At 37.2% G+C, this 25771-nt stretch overlaps 1 protein-coding gene across 1 annotated transcript; it reads left to right on the top strand.

The window, feature by feature from the left end:
- Positions 1 to 483: 483 nt before the first annotated feature.
- Positions 484 to 22108, top strand: LOC127449800 (envoplakin-like). The gene is made up of 22 exons (XM_051713354.1): positions 484 to 572; positions 6796 to 6895; positions 7175 to 7329; positions 7505 to 7628; positions 9128 to 9247; positions 9705 to 9746; positions 9928 to 10089; positions 10182 to 10289; positions 10410 to 10505; positions 11247 to 11357; positions 12722 to 12868; positions 14402 to 14556; positions 14650 to 14747; positions 15532 to 15704; positions 15989 to 16167; positions 16566 to 16704; positions 16971 to 17164; positions 17296 to 17446; positions 17598 to 17681; positions 17775 to 17879; positions 17986 to 18078; positions 18356 to 22108. Exons 1-22 carry the CDS (start codon positions 535 to 537, stop codon positions 21824 to 21826), a joined length of 6045 nt encoding a protein of 2014 aa, XP_051569314.1. The 5' UTR covers positions 484 to 534; the 3' UTR covers positions 21827 to 22108.
- Positions 22109 to 25771: the final 3663 nt, after the last annotated feature.

The raw sequence follows: 25771 nt of genomic DNA, 5'->3' as shown, positions 1-25771 counted from the left end.
TGCAACGCGTACTTATGATGTCTTATGAACTGCAGCGTGACACTTTTTGGATGAATGTTTTGGCCTTTAGTGTAAAATGAAACTTTATTAATTAATTCAGAAAACAGCACAGACAGGATCCTTGTTTGGAGGCATTTGAGATATTAACATTTGACATTCATGATACTCTTTTCCAGAGCGGCTGACAAACAGTGCCTCCGCTTCACATTCTGCATGAGACTTTTGTGATCAACAGCTGGCCATCATTTTTTCTCTATCATAACTGGTGTAAGACTGATCTATATTCTGTCATTATTATATACTGTATTGTGCAGGTCAGTGCAAAGAGAAAGAACTGAATGTAGAAGAGCAATAGATTTAAAGAGGAATTCAGAGTGGAACAGGTATTGCCAGTCCTGAATGTGATGCACCTGTTTCAGTAGGCGGAGCCACAACAGGTGACAACCCCATAACAGAAGAGACAAGAGACTTGGACAGCTGAGAGCGAGGCAGACAGAGAGACAGACAGATCGCTCCCAGACTGAGGGTCTCAGGATGTTTAAGAAGGAGTACAGCCCTGTGAAGGCCAGCCAGTAAGTTACAGTTTCATCTGCTGTTTATGTGTTCATATTCTTTCACTGCTGAAAGTCCTTCATTTAGTTTGTTTACTCTCATGTTTTGTTTACCTACTGTTTCCATTAGCGAAAGCTTAATGAATAATTATTAAAGGCACATACCTGTACACGTGTTGGGGGTTCCCAAACTAATTGCTTCTTACTACAAGTTATTGTCTACTAGAAAAATATTGCAGGCGTTTTATGTATTTAACCGTTTACCCTTGATGTGATACAGCACTGGAGAGTGTGTGTGTTTATGATAACGCTCAGTGACTGATGTGATTTTTCTTTATGGCTGGGATGGGTGGTATCTCACACACACAATCACACACGCGGGTGGTTGAAATGGAAGTTTTATTAAGGGATATTGTACAGTAAGCTGGTCATTATCACATAATAAAGCTGACAGAGTGATCAGGACACATTTTATCAACCGGCACGGGTTTATTTTGTGATAAAGACCATTTGACTGTACATGATCCCGCTTATTACACGGCTACTTACCAATTAAATAATTACAATTAGAGAATTATTTTATTTTGTGAGAGTGAAGTGATACGAGAGATGTGATACTACAGTATGTAGCTACATTTAAACAGTTTAATACCCATTATTCAGAAATATCTGACTGCAGAATGCCACCTTTAACCAGTCGCAATCAAGTATTCCAGAGATCCGGACTGAGTTACTAGCTGACAGATTGATCTTTTAGCATGTTGTGTGTGCGGCGTGAGGTGGGTTAGCACAATAGACAATACCAGGTGACAAAATAGTACAAACCATAAATATGCATTAGGGGTTATTGCAGGGGCGTTGCAATCGTTTCAAAAGTGAGGGGGACAGAACGATTAGTGCAAGATGAACATAAATATATAAGATACATTTTTAAGACTCTCAATCGATTACAGTTTTTTATTGAATTAATTAAATGATTGACCAGTGAATTTTTTGCATTTACACATTTACACATTTAGACATTTAGACATTTGCTGTATGAAAGACACAGCGTAAACACATTTGCCACGGGGAAAAGTGCAGGGGACGAACTTCGTATCCCCCTCGTATTCTGCGCCCATGGGCTATTGACTTGTCAAGGGGTGACATCAGTAACCTGCAGTTTGGCATACTTAAATTAACTTTTCTCATTCTTGTATAAATATTATGCATTCAGACTACATGGAATATTTGTACTTTGATAATGCTCATTTGATAATGCAAGACTATTTAAATGAACTGCAATAAGGTAATTAAAATTAAATTAAAAGAAATGAGTGCAGATATTTCTTGGCATAAAACATTTTCTTAGTATAAGTAATAGATATATATATATTTAGTAAGCTAAAATGTAAATTTGTATGAATTGTGGGTTACTTAAAATGCAGAGTGCAGATGTGCAAAAAAAAAAAAAAAAAAAAGTGTGTTGTTTGAATTGCAAACAAGCTAAAAGGTGGAAAAAATGGTGAAAACCTGAATAGAAATGGGCAGTTTTAGCATATGAAATATATACGTCTTACCTTTTATACATTCATATACATTTTGATCTAAAATCTTGATGTTGCATTAAGACGGCTCATGTTAGGATGCTCATTGTAAATACAGAACGCAGATTGATGTCTCAAAGCATATGCAAAACAGATGCCACAACAGTGTAATAGACAATACTAATCAGCAAGACTATAAATATAAAAATGTAAGTATGATTTAAACATTATATACTTCAAATATTTAAAGCAAAACGTTTAAATACTGTACAATACTGTATGTATGCTTAAATGTGTAGTATAAATAGTAGTGCGGATGCAAGTGTTGTTGTCTCGTGGTGTCTCAGGGTTCTCAGTGGTATTTGAAATCAAATCTAATGGATTCAATGTGTATTTGCAATACTTATTTGAACTTAGGAAAAGGATTACACAAACTGAAGAACAGAAACTGTTTGTGTATTGTGTGTTCTGTGTTTCCTGTGATGCATGTTAATTAACTCAGTGACAGCTATTATTACTCACTGATCTAGATCCAGCTAATCAGGTCAGTGTGTCTGTGTGTGTGCGTCTGTGTGTGTGTGTCTGTGTGTGTCTGTGTGTGTCTGTGTTGTGTGTCTGTGTTGTGTGTCTGTTTTGTGTGTGTGTTGTGTGTGTGTGTGTCTGTGTGTGTTGTGTGTGTGTATGTGTGTGTGTGTTTGTGTGTGTTGTGTGTGTTGTGTGTGTGTGATGTGTGTGTGTATGTGTGTGTGTGTGTTTGTGTGTGTTTGTCTGTGTGTTGTGTGTGTGTTGTGTGTGTGTGTTGTGAGTGTGTCTGTGTCTGTGTGTTGTGTGTGTGTATGTGTGTGTGTGTGTTGTGTGTGTGTATGTGTGTGTGTGTGATGTGGGTGTGTGTGTGTGTCTGTGTGTTGTGTGTGTTGTGTGTGTGTGATGTGTGTGTGTGTGTGTGTGTGTTGTGTGTGTCTGTGTGTGTTGTGTGTGTTTGTGTGTGTCTGTGTATTGTGTGTGTGTGTGTGTGTGTGTGTGTGTGTTTGTGTGTGTGTGTGTGTCTGCGTGTTGTGTGTGTGTATGTGTGTGTGTGTGTGGGCAGGTTTAAGTGGTTTATGAGGATTTGTTTTGTAGGTTATAAACTGGTAATTACAAGTGTATTATGCTATAAATGTGGTTTATGAGGACATTTCTAGTGTCCCCATAATTCAAATCACTTAAATAACATACTAAACAATGTTTTATTGAAAATGTAAAAATGCAGAAAGTTTTTTGTGAGGGTTAGGTTTAGGGTTAGGGCTAAGGGTGTAAAGATGGGTGTGTTATTTAGGACCTCCCGAATGAGACCCAGGCCTACCCAGAATAGTAGAGATTATTCTTTGACTCAAAATATATATTTATAAAACATTTACAATGCAGAATTTCTAATTTCTGAAAGTTTGAAAGAACTGTTTGAATGTGCTGCTTCTCTGTTCTTAAGAAAAACTAAAATTGGGCAAAAACTTGGCCCATCCATTTTTATTGAGGCCCACCCAAAAGTAGTTTCCTGGCTACACCCTTGGATCGTACACCTGCAGAACAAATTCTAGCATCGCTCAACATCACACAATTTAGTTGCTAGGCGATTTCTTTGTTGATGGCTGAACACCTAACGGTAAAATAAAGCTAACGGTAACATTGCTATTTTACTTTTTTATGCGTCATGTTCCAAGAATCGGGCAGTGAGACGCCTTGATGGTTGGAAGTGGGAGATGTCAAGTAGGAATAATCCACATCCTACTTGTGCGTTCAGAGGTCGTACTTACAATATTTAGAGCGTTTTTTTTTTGTGTTTTTGGAACAGAAATAAATAAATAAAATTAAATTAGTATTTTTTCCTGCAAGCTTATCTGTCTTCTTCATGAATATAATTAATTATCAGTATGAAAATGTACATACATTTATGTGTAAACATATTATGACAAGTACCAATTAGCTTCTGCAATGATTCTTTAATTAATACCCAGTCCTACAGCCTTTAGCGTCAGTCGCTAGTGCGCCTCTTAGGCCAGGGGAGTGAGGTTTACATACAGCACAGCTACCTACCAGCTGGCACCCGTTACACTCACCCCCTCTAAACCTCACTCCCATCCGGGTCACGGCACCACTGTAACCGGTCCTGCTCCACCGCTCCGAGCGGGATTCGAACCGGGCTCTCCGGCATGGGATGCGGGCGCGCTAACAAGGAGGTTAAAGGCTACAGCCCCTAGCATCAGTCGCTAGTGCGCCTCTTGAGGCCAGGGGAGTGAGGTTTACACACTGCACAGCTACCTACCAGCTGGCTCCCATTACACTCACCCCCTCTAAACCTCACTCCCATCCGGGTCATGGCACCACTGTAACCGGTCCTGCTCCACCGCTCCGGGCGGGATTCGAACCGGGCTCTCCGGCATGGGATGCGGGCGCGCTAACAAGGAGGTTAAAGGCTACAGCCCCTAGCATCAGTCGCTAGTGCGCCTCTTGAGGCCAGGGGAGTGAGGTTTACACACTGCACAGCTACCTACCAGCTGGCTCCCATTACATAATAACACTACTATGACTCTGTTGGTTCATTTATAAACCCACAAGAGTGGCCAGATGAGCTCCATAAACTTAAGAAACACAAAGAGCAACAGAAACCAGCCACCCAAGAAATTTACAGAATGAAGTGGCCTTTAGCTGTTGTAGTAGTGCCACACGCGTGATTGTTTCGAGAGAATGAACCGCCTGCGCTTATGGTGTGACCTCTAAACAAGCATGTCTGATGAACTGGAATCTCTTCCTGCTGTGGAGATTCCTCAAGAGAAGAGGAAGAATTCCGAGAACGCCACATCCACATTCCTCAAGACACTCCCAGACACCTGTCACTCTCTTGAGAAGGTGTGTTCGCTTGTGTGACCGAGCAGGAATCTCAGGACAACAGACCGAAAATATGCGAGAGGGTGAGATGCCGTTGTGAAGATTTAAAAAGGAAGTTGAGTGATTGACAGGTGTTTGTGCGAGCTTTTACCCATTCAGTTTTACCCCAAAAGATCCTGTATCTCATTTGAGGAAGGATTTGCTGAAATAACTCACCAAAGTTCAGGTTCAGTGCTTAATCTTGGGCACAGTCAGACTTTTGACTATCAGCTGATTCTGGCCAAGAACCGCTAACTTAGACAAGAAGAGACCGCTTGACTGACAATGATCGCCATTATTTTTGATATATTCTCGATTCCTAACCTTACCAAATTCTCCTGACTCCACATCCAGGTCTATAATTGTTCAGACCAACAGGTAGTCTGGCCAAAAATCATGCCATTGGTTAAGCCAAAGGATGACATGTCAGACTGCTCAAACAATGTTTTTCTTTTTTTTAATGAAAAATGCTGATGAAATGAAAGTGCTACATATGGCTGTCACGTTAATGAATTTTTGCTGATGATTTATTGTCAAACAAATAAATGAAAAAGCTGTAGCCTTTAACCTCCTTGTTAGCACGCCCGCATCCCATGCTGGAGAGCCCGGTTCGAATCCTGCTCGGAGCGGTGGAGCAGGGCCGGTTACAGTGGTGCCATGACCTGGATGGGAGTGAGGTTTAGAGGGGGTGAGTGTAATGGGAGCCAGCTGGTAGGTAGCTGTGCAGTGTGTAAACCTCACTCCCCTGGCCTCAAGAGGCCTTTTTTTTTTTTTTTTTTTAAAGATTTACACATTTCAATTTTGGAAAATTCCATCAAATTAATCTGTGAAATTTTTTGACAAAATTAAATTAATAAAACCCAAAATATTTTTCTTTTCTTTTTTGGTTGTATGTTAAAAATTACTCAATTCAATGGAATTTTGTTATAAAATTCTAATGCATAAATCTTATTTATTTATTTATTTATTGTTTTTATTTATTTATTTTTTGAGTCATTGCAATGATGATGATCAATTGTCTGTTTTAGGGCTTTTGTAACGAATAATTGCCATAAAAATTTTCAAACTTCATAAGGTTTATATTTGATTTATAAACCTCAAGAAGTCATTTATTCATATTAAACTTGGAATTCCATAATAAAAAAGGAATATTAAAAAGGCTTTAAAACTTGTAAAATATTGCACAGGGAAAAGTAATATTATTAATATCAAAATATTCCCAAATACTTAAAATGTGTCTTTCTTTTTGGTCAATGTTAGTTTTAGTCTATTTTCCTTTTACACTGTTGTTTTTGTAAACCAGCCAACCTGAATAGCTATTTTATTTTATTAATTTAATTTAATATTTATTTCATTTTTTAATTTCATTTAATTTCATTTAAACGTTTTATTTTATTTTATTTTATTTTATTTTATTTTATTTTATTTTATTTTATTTTTTTATTTTATTTCATTTTATTTTACACAATAATCATGGTTAGATCAAATAATTGCGATCAGACGATTATTTAATAATCGCTACAAGCCTAGCGTCACAGACTCAAAGTGTTTTACACTCTTCAGGAAATCAGCTCACTAATGACTTGAATTAAACTGGGATATGAGAAAGTATTTAACATGGAAGAAAAAATTACACACAGCAGCTTTAAATTTCAGTCATTTTCAAATCCAATAACAATACAGGTCAAACGTCGAGGAACAACTGTGTGGTCATGTATGCACGATCAGATAATGATTTGATAATGGATGTGATAAGTTGTGTATATATATATATATATATATATATATGAGTATCTGTCATATTTTCCTCCATTCAGGTCGCAGGCGAATGACATGCTCACTCTGATCACACGCTTGCAGCAAAACGCCGACCAGGTGGAGAAGAACATACTGCAAGCTGAGAAACTGCTGGATGAGGTAAGAGAACACACACACACACACACACACACACACACACACACACACACACTGGAAACTATATTAGTGAGGATGTCTCGTAGACACTATGGTTTTCATACTAAGATAATGATATTTATTATACCCTCCACCTAAACATATCCCTCACAGACACCTGATGACGTTATTAGGTTTGATGCACAACATGACTTGGTCGATTTAAGGTCATATTAGATAGCGAAGAGCACCTCAAAGATCCTCACTGGTCTGTTTTTGACCTGTCTTTCTGTCTGTGATCAGGACAAACAGAATGATCGTATAGGTGTTTCTCTGAGGCATCAGGGTGCAGTCGCAGAGATTCTGTCTAAAGCTGAGATCTTACTGAAGTATCTCTTCCTGGACGTGGGCAGAGCCAAGAGACTCCAGCACCCGCAGGTCAATGAGATCGAGCTCGAGTGAGTGACATCACTTCCTGCTTCACAAAACCATCACATATCTCAATGAATCGCACAGCTCAGATCATTTGGTCTTGAGAGAATTCGATGAGAAGTGTTCATTAACTCTAGAGGAGACACATGACACATGTTCCTCCGCTCATATCTCACGTGCATGTGTGTGTTTGTGCTGCAGTGTCAGTAATCTTCACGACCGCTGGTCTAAAGACTGTGGCACGTTCAGAGATCTCTACGGTCAGCTGCATGAGCTGTATCTGTCGCCCGGCATCGACTGGAGTAAACTGCTGTCTGACAAACAGGTGAGAGACAGACAGATTCACTGCAGACATCAAAACATGAAGTTCTTTCATCATACAGTAAATATCCATTAAATACATCAAACAGGTACGAGTGCAAGAAATCATGCAATTAAAACACAAAAAGCTCTTTTGTATTTTCATTTGTTTTCCAGTAAAAAATATCTTACATCCTTAAAACAAGTTACATTAGCTTCAAGCAAAATTGTGTAAGATGTGTAACTTGTTTTCAGAGAAAATATCTTTAATTAAATTTATTTTTCAAACCCCAATGGCAAATAGTTTTTTATTGCTTTAAACAAAAAGCACATTCAATTTTGTTACATTTTTACAAAGAACAACACAAAAATGTCTTCCAATGCGGTAAAAACAATTAATTTAAATTAAGATATATTCTCTGAAAATAAGTTGTCTTTTTTATACACAGTAAAAATATCTAACATATCTTAAAACAAGATCAAATTTACTTGTTAATTTTTACTATTAATACAAATATTACTTTTATATTTGCTGAAAAATATTTTATTAATTATATTATTATTATTAAATATTTTATTATTAATTATATCATATTTAAGTACTCTAATTTTCTAATACTTACTAAAATTACATTTAAAATGTGTTTTATTTTATTTTTTATTTTTTTTAAGAAACATTTCACCAAATTTAGTGACGTTTATACTTAAAACAATTAAAAACTATTGGCCAATGAGGTAAGAAAAATAAACTTAATTCAACATTCAAAGGACGAAAAGCTTATTGTATCACCTCTTTAAAACAATGGTTTTTTTTTTAACTTAAAAAAAAATAAGAATAAACCTCAGTAAATTGAGTTAGATTTCTCTAAAAACAAAACTACTGTAGGTATTTACATCATTTTGCTTCTCGAGTAAATGAGTCTCGTTTTAAGTACGTTAAGATATTTTTACTAGAAAACAAGACAAAAAGTCTGATAAAGAAATCATGTTTTTAAAATTATGCTGTTTTTCAAGTAAATTTAATTATTTAATAATAATAATGATATATATATATTTTTTAATATAATATTTGTATATAATATTTATATATATATATATATATATATATATATATATATATATATATATATATATATATATATATATATAATATTTAAACATTATTTTAAGGACAAGACATTTTTATTCTGGAAAAGAAAGGTTTTTTTTTTTTTTTTTTTTTTTTTGCACTGAGGAATCAAAAATATATTCACAGTCTGACTTTAAGTTTTTTATTCTTTAGAAAAGCATCTCTGTTTCTGGTGATTTAAAGAACCCAGAAACCAAAACACTGATCTGAAGAACATTAAATGAAGCACCAAGAACTTTATTAATCTGTAAAGAACCAGATACAGTAGCAACTCAAGAACCCTGTACAGCCAGAGATGATTCCTGAAAAGAAGCGTTATTATAGTAGTAGTAGATGTGTGTAGAGTGTCATCAAGAGTTTCTCTGTGAACATTGTGTGATGTGTGTGTGTTTCAGAGTTTGATTGTGGGAGGTGATTATGGCCCATCACTGTCTGATGTGGAGCAACAGATCGCATCCCATAATATTCTGCATAAACAGATCGAGGCGTATCGCTCGGCACTGGACTCCAGCGCGGTCAGTGCTTTATTTTTGTCTGTTTACTTTTCTCACTTTATTTTTGTGTGTAGTTTTAAACTTTTACGTGCTCTTTTTAGGCAGGCCAAGTTTAGATAAGGCACATTACAAACACAATGGTAATTCAAAAGAAGTGGGAATAAAATGAGTAAATAGAGAAAAAAAAAAAAAAAAATTTATAAATAAATTAGTTAAACCAATAATAAAGAAAAGTGTGAATACAAAATTTTAAAAATTAAAATAATGCAATGCAATAAGTGAATTAATGTATATAGTACGTACATAAATATTTTTCTATATTTAATTATTTTTCTTATTTTTCAATGGTGAGATTGTAGAATGAAACATTTTACTGTGGACAGGTACTGTTTAAAGCTGTCGCATATTTAATAAAAATAACTTTTTTTAAATAATTTGTTGATTTTGAGCATTTGTCTAATGCTCTTTCTCCCAACAGGAAAACTCGTCTGGCCTTCAGAAGCAGTATGCAAATCTACTGGTAAAGTCTTCTAAAAATCTAATACATTTTTTAAAAATGATAAAATGCATAAATTGCATACTTTTTTCTAAAATATTCATTTAAATTTTTTTTTTGTTTTGATTGGTAGTTTTTTTATCTGTGCAGTTTAATTGAAGTTGTACTTGTGTGTGTGTGTGTGTGTGTGTGTGTGTGTGTGTAGGACGTGTCTCTGAAGCGCCGGCAGGATCTGTCATCTCTGTATGACTTCATGCATGGCTGCAATAAAGAGCTGCTGTATCTGACTGAACAACAGCGCAAAATCCTCAAGAGAGACTGGAGCGACCGCATGATTGACAGTACTGGAGTACACATGGAGTATGAGGTGAGAGAGAGACATAGAGGATGAATAGAGAGAGAGAGAGAGAGAAAGAGTTTACCCTGTTACTCATGTTTGTAAATGTATTTGTTGTGCAGAGGTTTAAGAACAACGGTCTGTTGACTCATGAGCGAGAGGTGGGCAGACTGACGGATGATGCTGATGCACTCATTCACAAAAGACACCCCGGATCACCTGCTATAAGGGTATTAATTCATTCATTCATTCATCCATTCATTTGTCCCGAGGGAGTCTTGTTGTCATTTATTTGCATGTGATTTAAATCTCTCTGATTTATATTCAGTCAACATGTGTGTATGATTCAGGCGTACAGTGAGGATGTGAAGAACGAGTGGCAGCGCTTCATGAATCTGTGCTTGTGTCAGGACACACACCTGGACAATGTGGAGGACTACAAGAAAGTGAGTCAACTTGTAACAAAATTAATATCATTTAACATGGTTACATTACTATAACTGACACTACTAATATAATTAAAATTAATGAATATTTTATGAATAATTTATTCATGTTAATAAATATTGGGGTCATTGACAAATAAGGTCAATAATAATAAACAAAAATCATAAAAAAAAAAAATTCTTGTTTAAAACACATTTTTAAAAAGAAGTTTTTTCTGGGTTACTCCATTTGACCTGAATAAAATTAGCCTTTTCATAAAAATGTCAAAACAATAAAGGGTCAAATTAAAGTAATTGAATTCAAAATAATTGAAGGTCTCTATTTAATTGGCTTTTTTGGGTCAACAAAATGACTTTTTAAATATCAATTTATTTTTAAATAAAAAATCATTTTACTAATTTTTTTTTTTTTAAAGAACTAATTAAAAAGATTAGTCATGCCAACAATTAATTTTCAAAAATGTAAGCTTTTAATGAGACTTTTATTTATTTATTTATTTATTTGTACAGTCTCCATACAGTAACACCACATGGCATTTTTCACTTCAACCACCAGCGAAAATTTCACATTTACTTTGAACACAGAAAAAACTAATTGTTCATCATAGTAGAGGTGTATTCAGGTCACTGGTTTGTGTGAATGTTATTTGTGTATTTTTGAATAACTCATAAATCCAGATTTTAAAAAATGATTGGTGTGTTATTGACCCATTAACCGTTTGTGTGTGTGTTTAACTCTAGTATCAGCTGCATGTGGAGACTTTTATTGAGTCCCTGAAGAGAATCAAATCCACCACAGAACCATCAGTACTGAAAAACATGAGCAACCATGAGATACTACTGCAACTGGAGGTTAATACACTTTTTTTTTCTCCCCAATTCGGAATGCCCAATTCCCAATGCGCTCCAAGTCCTCGTGGTGGCATAGTGACTCGCCTCAATCTGGGTGGCGGAGGATGAATCTCAGTTGCCTCCGCATCTGAGACCATCAATCCGCGCATCTTATCACGTGGCCTGTTGAGCGTGTTACCGCGGAGACATGGTGTGTGTGGAGGCTTCACGCTATTCTCCGCAGCATCTACGCACAACTCACCACGCACCCCACCGAGAGCGAGTGAGAACCACATTATATCGACCACAAGGAGGTTACCCCATGTGACTTTACCCTCCCTAGCAACCGGGCCAATTTGGTTGCTTAGGAGACCTGGCTGGAGTCACTCAGCACGCCCTGGATTCGAACTCGTGACTCCAGGGGTGATAGTCAGCGTCAATACTCGCTGAGATACCCAGACCCCCGGTTAATACACTTATTATATTATATTATATTATATTATATTATGAGCAAATTCATGAAGTGTCATCCTTTACGCTAGAAGATATAGTCCCTTATAAGTAAACTAAGCAACCTGGTCTCATAGAATCACGTTACTATACCTACATTTTTGCCAAATGATTATTTTTGCAGCTTGTACGAATCACGGCAGTTTCCTTCTGAAATGAACACTAGAGGCGCTACAACAACGACTTTTTATTCCCTTTCACACGAGTAAAACAGAAGATTATCAGTTCATTAACAGTTACTTTTCACTCGGTTCCTCACACAATACTATCTTATGTCATCTAAACACTTTTACTATAGCGCATTACTTATTTTAACGTTTGCATTACATAACCAAGTACATTTACAAGCTTGTTTGAGTGTTATCAAATTGCGTGGTAGCTTAACTGATAGAGCATTGCATTGGTGATGTAGAGGAGCGGGGTACGAGTCCTGAAGAGCAAGCGAGTTAACGCGTGAGTCGAAAGTGTCATAGAAGCACCACAAAATGACACTGTTATGTTTTCATCTCACATTTGCTTTTTCTGACACTATAAGTTAGGTTTAGGTTTAAGGTTTTTTTGTCAGTAAAACCTCATCTGTTTGGCAGAAGATTTTACTCGCTTTTAGCGCCACACAGTGGACATTTCAGCTCGAAAGTGCCGCGAAAAGTATAAGAAACCACCAGAGACTGGCAAAGATGTTGCCACAGTCATATCGTTTTCAGAAAATCAGCCCGAAACTAAGATCAATAGTTGTTCTCGAAAGGTGCTTTGCAGTGAGTTACAACAGTAGCCAGTTGAACACATGAGCTGTTACTACTTTGTGATTTTAGCTCAACTAGAATGCTGACGAATGTTGTATAATTGCATATATGTGTGTTTGTGTGTGTGTTCAGGGAGAAGAGAGAGCCATCGCGAGGAACGAACAGCGACTGGTGGATCTGAGAGAAATGTGCACCACTATCGCTCCTGTACATCTGCGTCGGACTATCGCAAATAAACCCGTCGGTGTCATTGCACTGTGTGACTGGAGCACAGACAGGGTAACAAACACACTTTAAAGACACACTGTACACTTTACTTGCTGTAAAACATCATACTAAATTCCAAATATCCAAGGTGTGAATTACAGGGTGTTTGCCCCCCTGATTAAAGCTTTAACGTCGAGAAAGTCGGGATACAATTTAATACAATTACTAAACCGTTATAATTGGACAATTGTACATGAAGCAGACTCCCTCTCTGTCTTCAAAAAATGGCTAAAGACACAATTTTTTACACGAGCTCTTAACCCTAAAATAAAAACATATTTTTGCACTCTAATCTCTGTCTTGGCTAGTACTTTTCTAATGCAATTGAAACTTTGTATTGCAGCACTTATTATGTTACTGTCTCTTTAAGATCAATCACTTACGTTGAATCCTTTCTCATTTTGTAAGTCGCTTTGGATAAAAGCGTCCGCTAAATGAAATGTAAATGTACATATTACATAAGAAACTTTTCAACAGCCTTTTCAAATGACGTAACCACAAAAGTTATATTACAAGTTTGTCCGATTCGCGTATTTGCGAACAAAAGTCACACTCGTTTTAGGAGGTAACCGTTGCAACGGTTGGCTAGTATACATAGTATACTGCTTACTATTTGTTTTTACAAAAAGTGAAGAAGCAGACGTTATTTCACGATTAACGTTTTAAACAGTAGTAGTGCATGCTACATTGTTGTCACATGACCTCGCAACAATGCATGTTGAATTCAGCGATTTGGGGGAAAAAAAGTACGATTGTTTTTTAAATTTGGCAGTCTGGTCGAGTGTTATCCTCGTCAATGAAATTACAGTTCATTGACGAAGGGTTTTTCATTTTGCCAATGATAACAACGAGATTAAAAAGATGCATCACGACAATAACGTGCTACTCAGAATGTGTAATATGCGTGTGAATGTGCTGTTTCTTTAAAAAAAGTTATTTAATTAGTTTGATACATATTTATATAATTGTAAGTAGTTGAAACATTTTTTTAAATATTTGAATATTTGGTTAAAGTTTGTTTTTTCACACTTTGATACATATTAATGTAATTTTGCACATAATTGTCAACTAAAATACATTTTTGTCAACTAAAATAATATAAAATAAAATAAATGAATATGACATGATGAAATAATTACTCAATTTAAAGGACATTTTCGTCAAGCAATATTAAAGTCTAGGGTATACTTCGTTTTCCGTGTGCCGTTTCGTCTCGCACACGAGCACTCTAGCATTTCAAAGTATACTATTTTGACAACAAGCCCATACGGATGCGTTAGGCACATTGTACCGTCGACTCAGGCACATGTGCAGATGACGCTTACAAATGCGGCCTCGCCGTGTGTCTTGGAAAAACGAGCTGCTCTCGGACAGTCCGTGCAAACTGTTCTGATGACTAAATTTTTGTCAAGCGCACTGCACGAGACATAGCGGCACGTGGAAACTGAAGTATTCTTTGGCCTTAAGAGTTGTACATAAATATAGCCATTGTATAATTCGTACACTGTATATATTGTCTGTTGGTCTCTCTATCGGCCCCTTCAGGACTCTGTGAGAAAAGGCGATAAGTTCACACTGGTGTCCAATCCACGAGAGGAGAACTGGGAGGTGAAATCCAGCACTAGAGAATTGAAGGTGATTCCAGGAGTCTGTTTCCTCATCCCGCCACCTGATTCATCTGCCATTGACACAGTGGACAGGTAAGATCCTGACAGGAAGGGCAGACTCAGAGCTCCCTGCTCATTTTTAACATTTTAGCATAAACACATTTTTGTTTTGTTTCCCGTGTTCAGTCTGAGCAGAGACTTCTCTGATCTGAAGCGGACGAGATCTGCTCTACAGGCGCAGGCCAGAACGACCAGCGTGGAAGTTGTGCGGGTCGTGAGAACGGGTTTGTGCCCTCAACACCCTGTTATCATGGGGCACCACTCTATTTTTTTAATATAGAGTATTTAATAATAATGTCATTTTAATATATTAATTATGCTATTTTACTTATATTTATGATATCCTCCATGTTCATTATGAGGCACCACTCCACTATTTATTACACCACTAAATTAGTTAATTATTTTGATATAATAATATATAAATAATAATAATAATCATTTAACTAATGTTTGTAATTTAGTATAATAATTATACAATTTTTATATAATTTATTAATATTATTTTCCCTCATGGTCATCACAAGGGACCACTCCAGAAAAATGTAGTTCATTATTTAATAATAATAATAATAATAATAATAATAATATATTTTATTTATGAATAATATACATTTCCCCATGTTGTTTCTTTATGTAAAAAAGTATTAAATTTCCTTTGCAATGGATTTAACTTCTGTAAAATTACATACTTTAAATGAAACAATATTCAGTGTAAATTGTAGTGCTCTGATATTATTGGTTAATAATTGGTTAAACAAATAGCACAAAAGATCATTTGTTTCAAAGGCAGAGAAAGTTATTCAATTTTGATGCAATATTACAAAGGCAAACATTTTCTTACTTTGGAATATTGTGCACTGATGAATCCTGCACAGTAAGAGCAGGACGATCTATTAAGAAAGTAAACAGAGTCAGTTTTGATTTAATGTTGACTTTATACACAGAGAGCTGTGATGTATCTATATTTGATCATATCTTGTGGATATATGATTATTCTCTCTGCAGCTACTCTAGCAACGGTCCCTGATAACTCAAAGGCCAGTGTCATCTCCAGTCAGCTGGATCGGATCATCGCAGACCTGGTGAAGTTAGAGAAGGATGTGCTAAACAGAATAAGATCTCCTCTGCGACGGTCTGACCCCATTGGTGATCTATCTGTCAGGATCCGAGATCATGAGGTAAGAACGGACACTGGATATTACGGAAAGAAAAAGCCTTGTTTTTTTTAATGCCCTAGTATTCAATAGTTCAGATTTGTACTGTATTTATCCTCCCAATATTTTCTCTGGCCCACACAAAAAATTATACATTGTATTTTAAGATACAAGCTTTCATACGTGTCAGAAAAATATATATTTACTGTATATATGTCATATAGAGGTACGTTTTATTTTAGTGACAGGATGTCAGACTTCAACATGAACGAACATTGAGAGACTATTGTTTGATTTAATATCTCCAGAGATCTGTTGTGGCTCTGAGAAATCTGGAGGCAGAGAAATCATCCGCTCAGAGGGACATGCAGCCTCTGCTATCAGAGAAACCCGCGGGGCCGACCACAGCCACATTGTCTCAGAAACTGACCATCGCCAACAACAAGATTGATGACATCACAGCCCTTACTGATCTGTACAATAAGAAGTAAGAATAACTGCAACAGTTTAAGTGAACTTTTCATTAAAGTGTTTTTTTGTTTTCCACTTAGAAAAAAATACTATGGTGTTGTGTTTTTTGGGCACAGTACCATGGTAATACCATTGGTTGGACACTACCATGATAGTAATATCATGCTTTGAAGTTTCTTGGAGTACCATGCAAATACTATGGTACATGAATGTGGTAATCATACAATACTGTATCAATGTACCATAGTATTACCATACTATCATTGTACCATGGTACCACCCAGAAACTTAACCACATATTCAGGATTTGGGGGACCAGCTGGGTTGCTTGTGCAAAGCTCTATGTATATTCATGAGTTCCTCTATGGAAAATATGTTCAAAAAATGGGAATAAACTTGAGATTATTTCCTCAGAGCCACAGCTGCCATGTTCCTGGAGAAACAAACTAAGAAGGTGGACAATATGCTGTCTGCATTTGAAGACCAATTAGCTGCAGACAATGTGATCTTGGATGAGCCCAGTATCATACGCCATCACTCCGTTCAGATACAGGTAGTCAGCCATTATAGTGACTCATTATAGTTGGCCAGTCCAGTTCTTCTGCACCAAACTCAGTAATGAACCTCGCTTTGTGCACAGAAGCATTGTTTAGTTTAAACAAAAAGGGGTTCTCCACAAACTGTTGCCACAGAGAGAATGCCATTGCATGCTGTAGAGTTAAGATTTGTCTTTACTGGAATTTATGGGCCATGTAGTGTATCTCAAATTCAAAACATGGCAATGATGCGCTTTGGTGTCTGGTATTGTCTTTTCCCTAGAACATGAGTAATGATGTTGCCTCCAAGGAAGATGATATTCAGCAGCTCAACTGTGAGTTAGACGTGACAGAGCGGGCCAGCAGCTCCCTGCAGAAGAGCTTCCAGGAGTACTGCCCTGATATCCGCTACCAAGAATCAGAGGTCAAACGCTTGAGGAATCGCTACTCCAACATCAACATCCAGCTACAGCATAGGTGAGATGTCATACTCTGGTAAAGAAAACCTTTTCTTGTTTGTTTTGTTTACTTTTAGACATGTTTGCTTTTCTTACAATGCTTCTTCGCTTTACAGTTTGAGTACTGATTCAGTAACCTTTGCTTTTCAGGGCAGCTCTGTTGCAAGAGGCAGCCAATAAGAACCTAGAATTCCAGAGCACAGTGCATTCCATCTATGTTTTCATGAACAATATTCCCAATAACAAGGTTTGGGCTGGTGAAAGTGCATCACAAATCTATGCCAAACAAACCTCTCAGATGGTTCGTATTAGGTGTTTTTTGCCCACATTTTGACCTTATTTTAAATGTTTCAGATTCAAATAATTTGTATGTATTTCATTGTAAATAAGGCCACTCGAGAATTGTCTGACCACTACTTTAAGCAAGTCTGTATTTTGCTGCTTGGTTGCAGAGAGTGGTTGAAGACATCAAGAGAAAGGCAGAGGATGTAGACCGGGTTGTAAAAGTTTCTCATGAGCTGCAGAGCATTCTTAACGTATGTAGACCATCTTGCTGTGCCTATGTCCATAATACTGCACCATTCAAATTTATTTCCGAGTGAAATATTCCATTGTTGCTATGTCTGCAGGAGTATGAGGTGAATTCTAACAAATACCGCCTCACATTGGGAAAACCGGAAATAAATACAAACAGACTTCAAGCTACTACCCTGGCTGAGGCTGTGCAGAAGGAAGTAGGCTACTCTGCCATGATAATAAAGCATTATTAATCTGATCAAGGAAAATTCATTAAATGTCTAAGTACATGTTCAAATGTCTATGTAATTGGTTCCTTTATAGGAAAGAGAAATTGTGAGACTTTATTCTGAAATGTCAGCAGAGAATTATCAACTTCTGAATCAAGTAATCTTGGCCAAGGAACTCATCTACAAGGTAGAGAATTTCTAGACAGTGAACAATTTTAGATAAAAAAAAAATACACATTTGTAAATAAGAAATGAATTAACGCTATAGATCTGTTGTCACAATAGCAATATTTTGCAGTTGTAGATCATAATCAGAGATTTTTTTTTAATGAGGGCTATCAGACTACTGTACTAACAACATCTCAACTTTTTCTAAGACTAATTTAAATGTAGCTAGAAGTACAGTGCTTGATGTGGTCACTGCTGGTGATATAGCATACCCTTTATTTGTTTCCCATGAACAGAATGAACAAATTGTGCACCATGTGGTAGTGAAGCAACAACTTCAGCTACAAAGTCAACAGAGAGAATATGAAGAAGTGGATGGCCTGAAGCGAGAGCTTGCTGAGGAAATCTCTCGCCGCACTCATGCAGAGCACGATCTGTCAACGTACAGTAAACGGATGTTGTCCCTCAAGAGTCGTAGAGGTGTGGAACGGTTGGAGGAAAAGGAGATTGTGCATTACTACCGTGATCCAAAGTTGGAGGCCGAAGTGGAAATACTGAAGAAGAGGATAACTGAGGAGATCAATAAACGTTCTGAAATGCACACAGAAATTGAGTTTGTCAACCAGAAAATTGTCAGTCGTGAAAATGAGCGGACTGTCATAAAGCCCAAACTGGTCATGAAGGTGCTTACAGAGATCGAACGCGACCCCAAGCTGGACGTGGAAGCAGCTAGGATCAGAGAGCTCTTATTCAAACTCAAAGAAGAAATTCGAGTGTACGAAAGTGAGACAGTGCGAATAAGAACTGAAGTCACAGTCTTGGAGAAAAAGAAGCCAGTGATAAGAGAAAGAGTGGTACTGAAAGAGATTGTGAAGCTGGAAAAAGATCCAGAAATGCTAAAAGCAGTAATTAGCTTCAAGAACCAGATCTCAGATGAAAGCATTAGGTGCAAGACCCTGAATGATCAAATATTCCACATCAGGAGTCAGATCAATAATTTGGAGAGGATTATCCCAACCATCCAACCAAAAACTGTCATCAAGGAGGTGAAGAGAGTTGAGCAGGATGCAGAGCTCCTAAAAGAGTCCAAACATCTCCGTTTAAGCCTGGAAGAACTAATAAGAGAGAACAGTGTTTTGATTCAAGAATACACTAGCCTTCAGCTCCGCTTCACCCAGGTGGAGACGATAAAACAAAAGATAGAGTTTAAGGAGATTATCAATGAGATCTACAGAATTGACCCAGAGACAGAGGTGGAACTGAGACGACTAAGAAATGAGCTTAATGAAATTAGCAGACGGCGTACTAGCATAGAGAATGAAATAAACTTAATTATGGTGGACCTCAAGACCCTGCGCTCCCAGAAACCCAAGGTCGAGCTGAAGGAGGTAACACTGGAGGTGGTGAAAGAAGAGAGGAGCCCTGAGGTCGTCAAAGAAATTAAGAGGTTGAATGAACAACTCACCATTTTACGAACCAATTATGACTCAACTCTGAATCGGGTTATTCGTCTACGCAAGGACAGGGATGAATGGAAGACTGAAAGGTCAAAAGTGGAGATGAGAGTGGTGACCAAAGAACTGATTAAGTATGAAAATGACCCACTTGTAGAAAAGGAAGCTGAACGACTCAGGAGGGAATTGCGTGAAGAAGTTCAACTCCGGCGAACGGTGGAGGAACATGTGTATGACCTTCAAAACAAGTACATTATACTGGAGAGACAGAAACCAGAGGAAAGGGTTGTAATTCATGAAATAGTGCGCCTCCAGAAAGATCCAAATCAGATTCTGGCTCACGAGAGGTTAGTCAAGACTTTGGAAGAGGTAATTAAGACTCGAAGACATCTGGAGATGGAGGTGCAGCAAATGAGATCCCTAGTCCTGGAACTGCAGAGAAAATTGGAGCATGTTGATCGGCAGAAGAAGGTCATCCTAGAGACAGAGCTTAGACAAATTAAGGCTAGGATCTATGAGCTTGAGACCTGTCCAACACCTGTTGAGGAAAAGATTGTCATTGAGGAGGTTATGAAAGTTGAGAGAGACCCTACTGTAGACAATCTAATCACTGGGCTCCGCACTGAAATGGACAATGAGGGCACCATCATTACCCGCTTGGAGAGAGATGTTAGAAACCTCAAAATCAGGATAGAAACACTTACCAAAGAGAAATCTGTGGAGAAGACAATATACAAAGAGATCATTAGGGTGGAGAAGGACCAAACTGTAGAGGCAGAGAGAGAAAGTCTCAGAAAACAAGTTGCCCAGGCGAGGAATGCCAGAGTCCTCCAAGAAGAAGAAATTCAGCGAATTACCACCAAAATAACTCGAATTCAGACAACCAGAACAAATTTCTCTCAAGAAGAGACCACCTTGATTGTACACAGGGATAAACTCAAAAAAGAGCAGGATGAACTTCTTAAGGAGTTGAGAAGGATAGAGTCTCGAAAGCAGGAGATCACTATGAATTTCAAATATGAATCACAACTCTTGAGTGAGAGAACCCAAGTCATCAGGCAAAAAAGCATAAAGCTTGAGACAGAGATCCAGAGTCTGGAGAGAGAAATCTTGGAGGAGAAAGAGAGAATCCACCAACGGGAAAGCACTATCATAGAGCTGCAGAGACAAGTACAGATTACACAACATTCTGAGACAAATACCAGAGAGGCCAATGTCTCCACCAAAATCACTATTTTGCATCCAGATACTGGCAAAGACATGTCAGCCTACGATGCCTATGTTGAGGGTCTCATAGATCGCAATCAGTACATTCACCTTCAGAAGCTTGAGTGCAGTTGGGAGGAAATCACAACCACTGGTCCTGAAGGAGAGACCACTCTTCTGCAGGACCGTAAAAGTGGAAAGCAGTACTCCATCAAGACAGCTCTGCAAGATGGCCGATTGACCCAGTACGACCTTCAGTGCTATAGAGATGGCAAAATATCAATTTCAGAGTTTGCACTTTTGGTTGCAGGGGAGAAGAAATCAATGGCTTTCCCTGCTTCAAGTACAACACACACAACAACAACTGTCCACACACTCCCTCAAACAAACCCCAGCTACAACTCCACTTTGACTAGCCGCTCTTTCTACTCTAGCAACAGCAACTTGAGCACATTGCAAATCACCAGTGGAGAAGAACTCTTCCCAATTTCTGGAGTTCTGGATGTCACCACAGACAGCCGAATGTCCGTACGAAGTGCCATGACTCGCAAACTGATTGACCAAGACACGACAATGAGACTTCTGGAAGCTCAGGCTGCCACAGGAGGCATAGTAGACCTGAACAAGAAGGACAAGTTCTCTGTTCACAAGGCAGCGGAGCATGGATTGATTGACCCAACCCAGGTTCACAAGCTTCTCAATGCGCAGAAGGCTTTTACTGGTGTAGAAGACCCTGTGACCAAACAGCGAATGTCTGTAGGCGAAGCAGCTCACAGAGGATGGATCCCAAATGAAAGTGCCTTGTGGTTCATGGAGACACAGTTGCTGACCGGTGGTCTGGTAGACCCTAACAAAGCAGGTCGTGTCAGCCTGCAGAATGCTGTTGACACAAAATTGATCGATGCATCTGTGGCCAGGCAACTTCAGGATGAATCCACCTTTGCGAAGAATGTGATCGATCCGATCAAGAAGGAAAAGATCACGTATAAGGAAGCCATGGCACGATGCAAGAGGGATCCGACCACAGGACTTCTCTTGCTCCCAGCCGCCTCTACTGATGCCACAGATGCTCCTTCTTACTCCAGCTTCAACTTCTCCAAAAAATAAATTCAACAGAGCTTGAGATCACAATAATGATAGAAGATTTAAGTGCTATTTTGTAAGGGACATTTATTTTTAGAGTACTTTCATACCCAAGTATTCAAAAATAAATAATCTCTGGTGTGAATGGATATCATTTTATGTCATGCTAAGGTGTTTATCTTTCCTGTATTGGTTTTTAAAGTGCCTTTGTCAGTTACTTACTACTTTCTGATTCCTCGTGGTGAATAGGCTGAACTGCTTTTTGAACTTAATGATAATAAATGGAACTATTTCATATATTCTTAACTTTGTCTCTGTGTGATGTCAATGTACTCTTTCTCTACTGAGATATCTATCTATCTATCTATCTATCTATCTATCTATCTATATATATATATATATATATATATATATATATATATATATATATATAAGGGCTAATGTATGTAGTAAAAGCTACTTTACCTGATTAACACACACACACATTTCTTTACATTTTTTCCTTCATATAAGATAATGATTTCCTTCATATGGCTTAAACATTAAATGTTTTTTTTTTACTAATAACTTGCAAAGCATTAAATTCTCTCCCTATTAATAATTATCATAAATATATTCAAACACACTCATTCTATTAATATGAGTGTCTCTTTTAATATGTTTAGTAAAAATGTGACTTTGAAAAATATTGAACTTCAATACATAGATCTCAATATACACTGTAGACATAATATACACATAATGCGATTTACAGATCACAGTACAGCATTTGTACATCATTTCTGTTCTGTTCTGTAGTAGTGAATAATTACAAAACATCAAAGCACTGTTATTGAGATTGCATCTGCTCTCCACAGAATAAGCTTTTTTTCATGTCAGATATTGTGCAAAAATCAGTCTAAAAATCCCCAAACAAACAAAGGTAATAGTGAAATCGGCCCTAACAAATTTGTTCCTGAATTGTTCACACCACCAGATAGCTCATCACAGGCTCAGGTTCAGTTTGTGTTGTTTGACCTTCACCCATTTACTTTCATTGCATCTTTTTTCTATACAGTGAAAGTAAATGGTAAATAAGACATTTGTCTAAAACCTTCTTTTGTGTTCCATGAAAGAAAGAGAGTCAAATGGATTTAGAATGACCTGAGGTTGAGTAAATGATGACAGGCTTTTTGTTGACAGTCAAAGCTCAGCAAAACATTCATGTGTCCACCAGAGGGTGCCATCCATGCACTCAAATCATCACTTTAGCATGGAGGTTTAGCCTGCAAGCATCTCACATTAAAAGTGCACTCAGTAATTTTGTATGCATGTCGTCTTGGAAATATACTGACATCTAGTGGCATGGATACAGCATTATTTAAAATCAACAGTTTCCAGTTAAAGATGCAATTGCAGAAATTCACTATTAACAGTCAGCCATGATATGACATCTCATGTGAGTGGTCATGATTTATACATAGGTTACAAAGTCATTTCATTAGGAGTATTTATTTATTTATTTATTTTGATGAGGATAAAATACTGAGTGCATCTTTAATAATTGTTGTTACATTTTCACTATTAATTTCTGAACTGTATGGTGTCCTCTGAAAACATACCTTTCAAACTTATCCTAGGCTGTCTCCTCCTCACTACAATAATGCCAAAATGTTTCCTTTGACTTTTCACAAATGTCTACATCATGTAGCTTCTGAAATTACTTCCGCTTGAACATGGATAGTTAAATGTCCCGTTACAGTGGTTAATCTGAGGTGCTTAGATTACTCAAAATTCTGATTCTTAGAAGCATATACCCACTAACTTATTCAGTTGTTTGTTCCAAAGGATTTTTTTTCTCACCTGTCTACTTTTCTGAAACACTGTTTGAGTTCTCTAACCTGCTCACACATCCAATCCAACCACATTCTTCTGTTCATGAATCTCTTCAAAAAAGCTCAAGGCTTTTACTACTTCCAGATCAGAAGCCTATAAGTTTAAATGTAATGCTTCTACATTCAAAACCATCACATTTTCCTCTAAGTGTACATTAAATAGCGCTTTCATCTACTTGCTTCACCCCAATCCTTTCAGAACTGTTATCTAAACTCTCCTTCACCTCCATGATATTAAACTAGAAAAAACTAGAGAACAGTTCTTAAGGAACTATGATTCCCTAAATAAATATAATAAGTAATAAAAAAAGCAGAATTAGTTAACCCTTGCACACTGTTCATACATTTTAATCCGATTCCTCCTGCATTTTTACGTATAAAAATGACATCTTTCAACTGAGATCTATAGAACTTTGTGACCGGTGCTCTTTTTACCATCTAAAATCACCAGAAATCCTGAATTGATTTCATTAAGTTTAGGTAGTTTTCCAAAAAAAAGTTATCACTTTCTTTGTGTTCCTGGACAAATTTGTCCGACCATAGAAATGAATGGGGAAATGAGAGCATGTCCTATAAAACAGAGACAAAATGCAGAACACACACTTTGAAATGAACTGATAAGACTATAATACTACCAACCCCCCCCATGTTTCACTATATAAGTGAGGACATCTCATAGACTTCCACTGATTTCATAGTAGACTAATGATTTTTTCTATCCCCTACCCCTAAACCTAACCCTCACAGAAACTTGTTCACGTCAGTAGATTCTACGTTGTTCACGTAGTATTGCAGATGAGCAAACTAAAAAAAAAAAAATCTTCCAGATGTAAACGCACATCAAATAGATGTGTGTCTGGAAGATGTACTTTTAGGTAGTTTGCTCTTCTGCAATACGTCTAAAAGACGTTTCCTCTCAGATGTCTAATGTTTAATGTTTGTAAATCTGATCTTTTAAAGATGTTTAGCAGATGTTTATTAGAATGCAATGCCTTCTAGATAAAACACTCTTAAACAGACATCTCAGAGACGTAAGTGTGCTATCTGGGCTAATTTAGCGTTGTCACCAAATCATTTTTTAACCCTTATTAAAAAATGAACCGTGGTTTTACTTTAGTAATCATGTGGTAAGCGTTGATATTATTACATTCTGAAATCAGAAAAGAAAGAGTAGCTGAACTGCAGTTTAACTGTTTTAAGTCATGAGTAGCTTCCCCAAAACTGGTTCTGCACGTGTTTGAACTCTGTAATACTTTAGGTTATTTCCTTGTATCGTTTTTATCTGTTTGTCTTTGTGTCTGTAGAGTTTCCATTCTCTCTCCGTCCCTTCTGGACTTACAGACTTGCCCAGCATCAATGTCACCTCTCATGCAGTGAACTCTGTCTCTAAACGCAGAGACAAACTGGAGCATTTCTGCAGAGAAGAGATGAAGACGATATCTGCTAGAAGTACATTTATGGATATTCCTTCATTCTTCAGTTCATTCGTTATTTATATAGTAAATAATCATTCGTATATGTAATTTGAGCATCAGTTAATTAAATATAAAAATGGAGTTGATATAGATTGAACTTTAATGAGAATTCATCTGATAATGATGAGAATTAAACTACAGATGTCCTTTGGTTTCTATGGTGACAAACATTCAGATCATACTGGTTCCTGAATACGAGACCTGGGAGGAGTTCCTACAAGGCAAGTCACTAGGAAAAAGAAGACTCTCTTAAAATCAATTCATTTCATTCATTTGAATTTATTTTTAAAGCTTATACATATTGCCCAAAAGCAGCTATGCAAAGAATAAAATAGTGCCTTACAAACCCACAGGGAGAAAGCCAAAGTGTTCCTTGGGAGGAACCGAGGCTCAGTTGGGGAAGCCAACTGTGCAATGAATATAATCACTTCTAATACAGTAGGTCAGGAATAGATGCAATGTGCATACAGTGGGGAGGCTAGCGATGTATGACAGAGACTGTTGGGTGGCAGATGTATAAAAGTAATCATGGAAAACGAGGAACAATAACTTCCAAACTCCAACCAATATCTATAGGCTACGACAACAACAAGAACGATAAGATTCCTGGGAATTCCCTG

Source organism: Myxocyprinus asiaticus, chromosome 13 (genome assembly GCF_019703515.2).
Source record: "Myxocyprinus asiaticus isolate MX2 ecotype Aquarium Trade chromosome 13, UBuf_Myxa_2, whole genome shotgun sequence".
NCBI classification, from domain to species: domain Eukaryota; kingdom Metazoa; phylum Chordata; class Actinopteri; order Cypriniformes; family Catostomidae; genus Myxocyprinus; species Myxocyprinus asiaticus.
The sequence above is the reverse complement of the archived record's forward strand: the minus strand, read 5'-3'. Positions and strand labels throughout refer to the sequence as shown.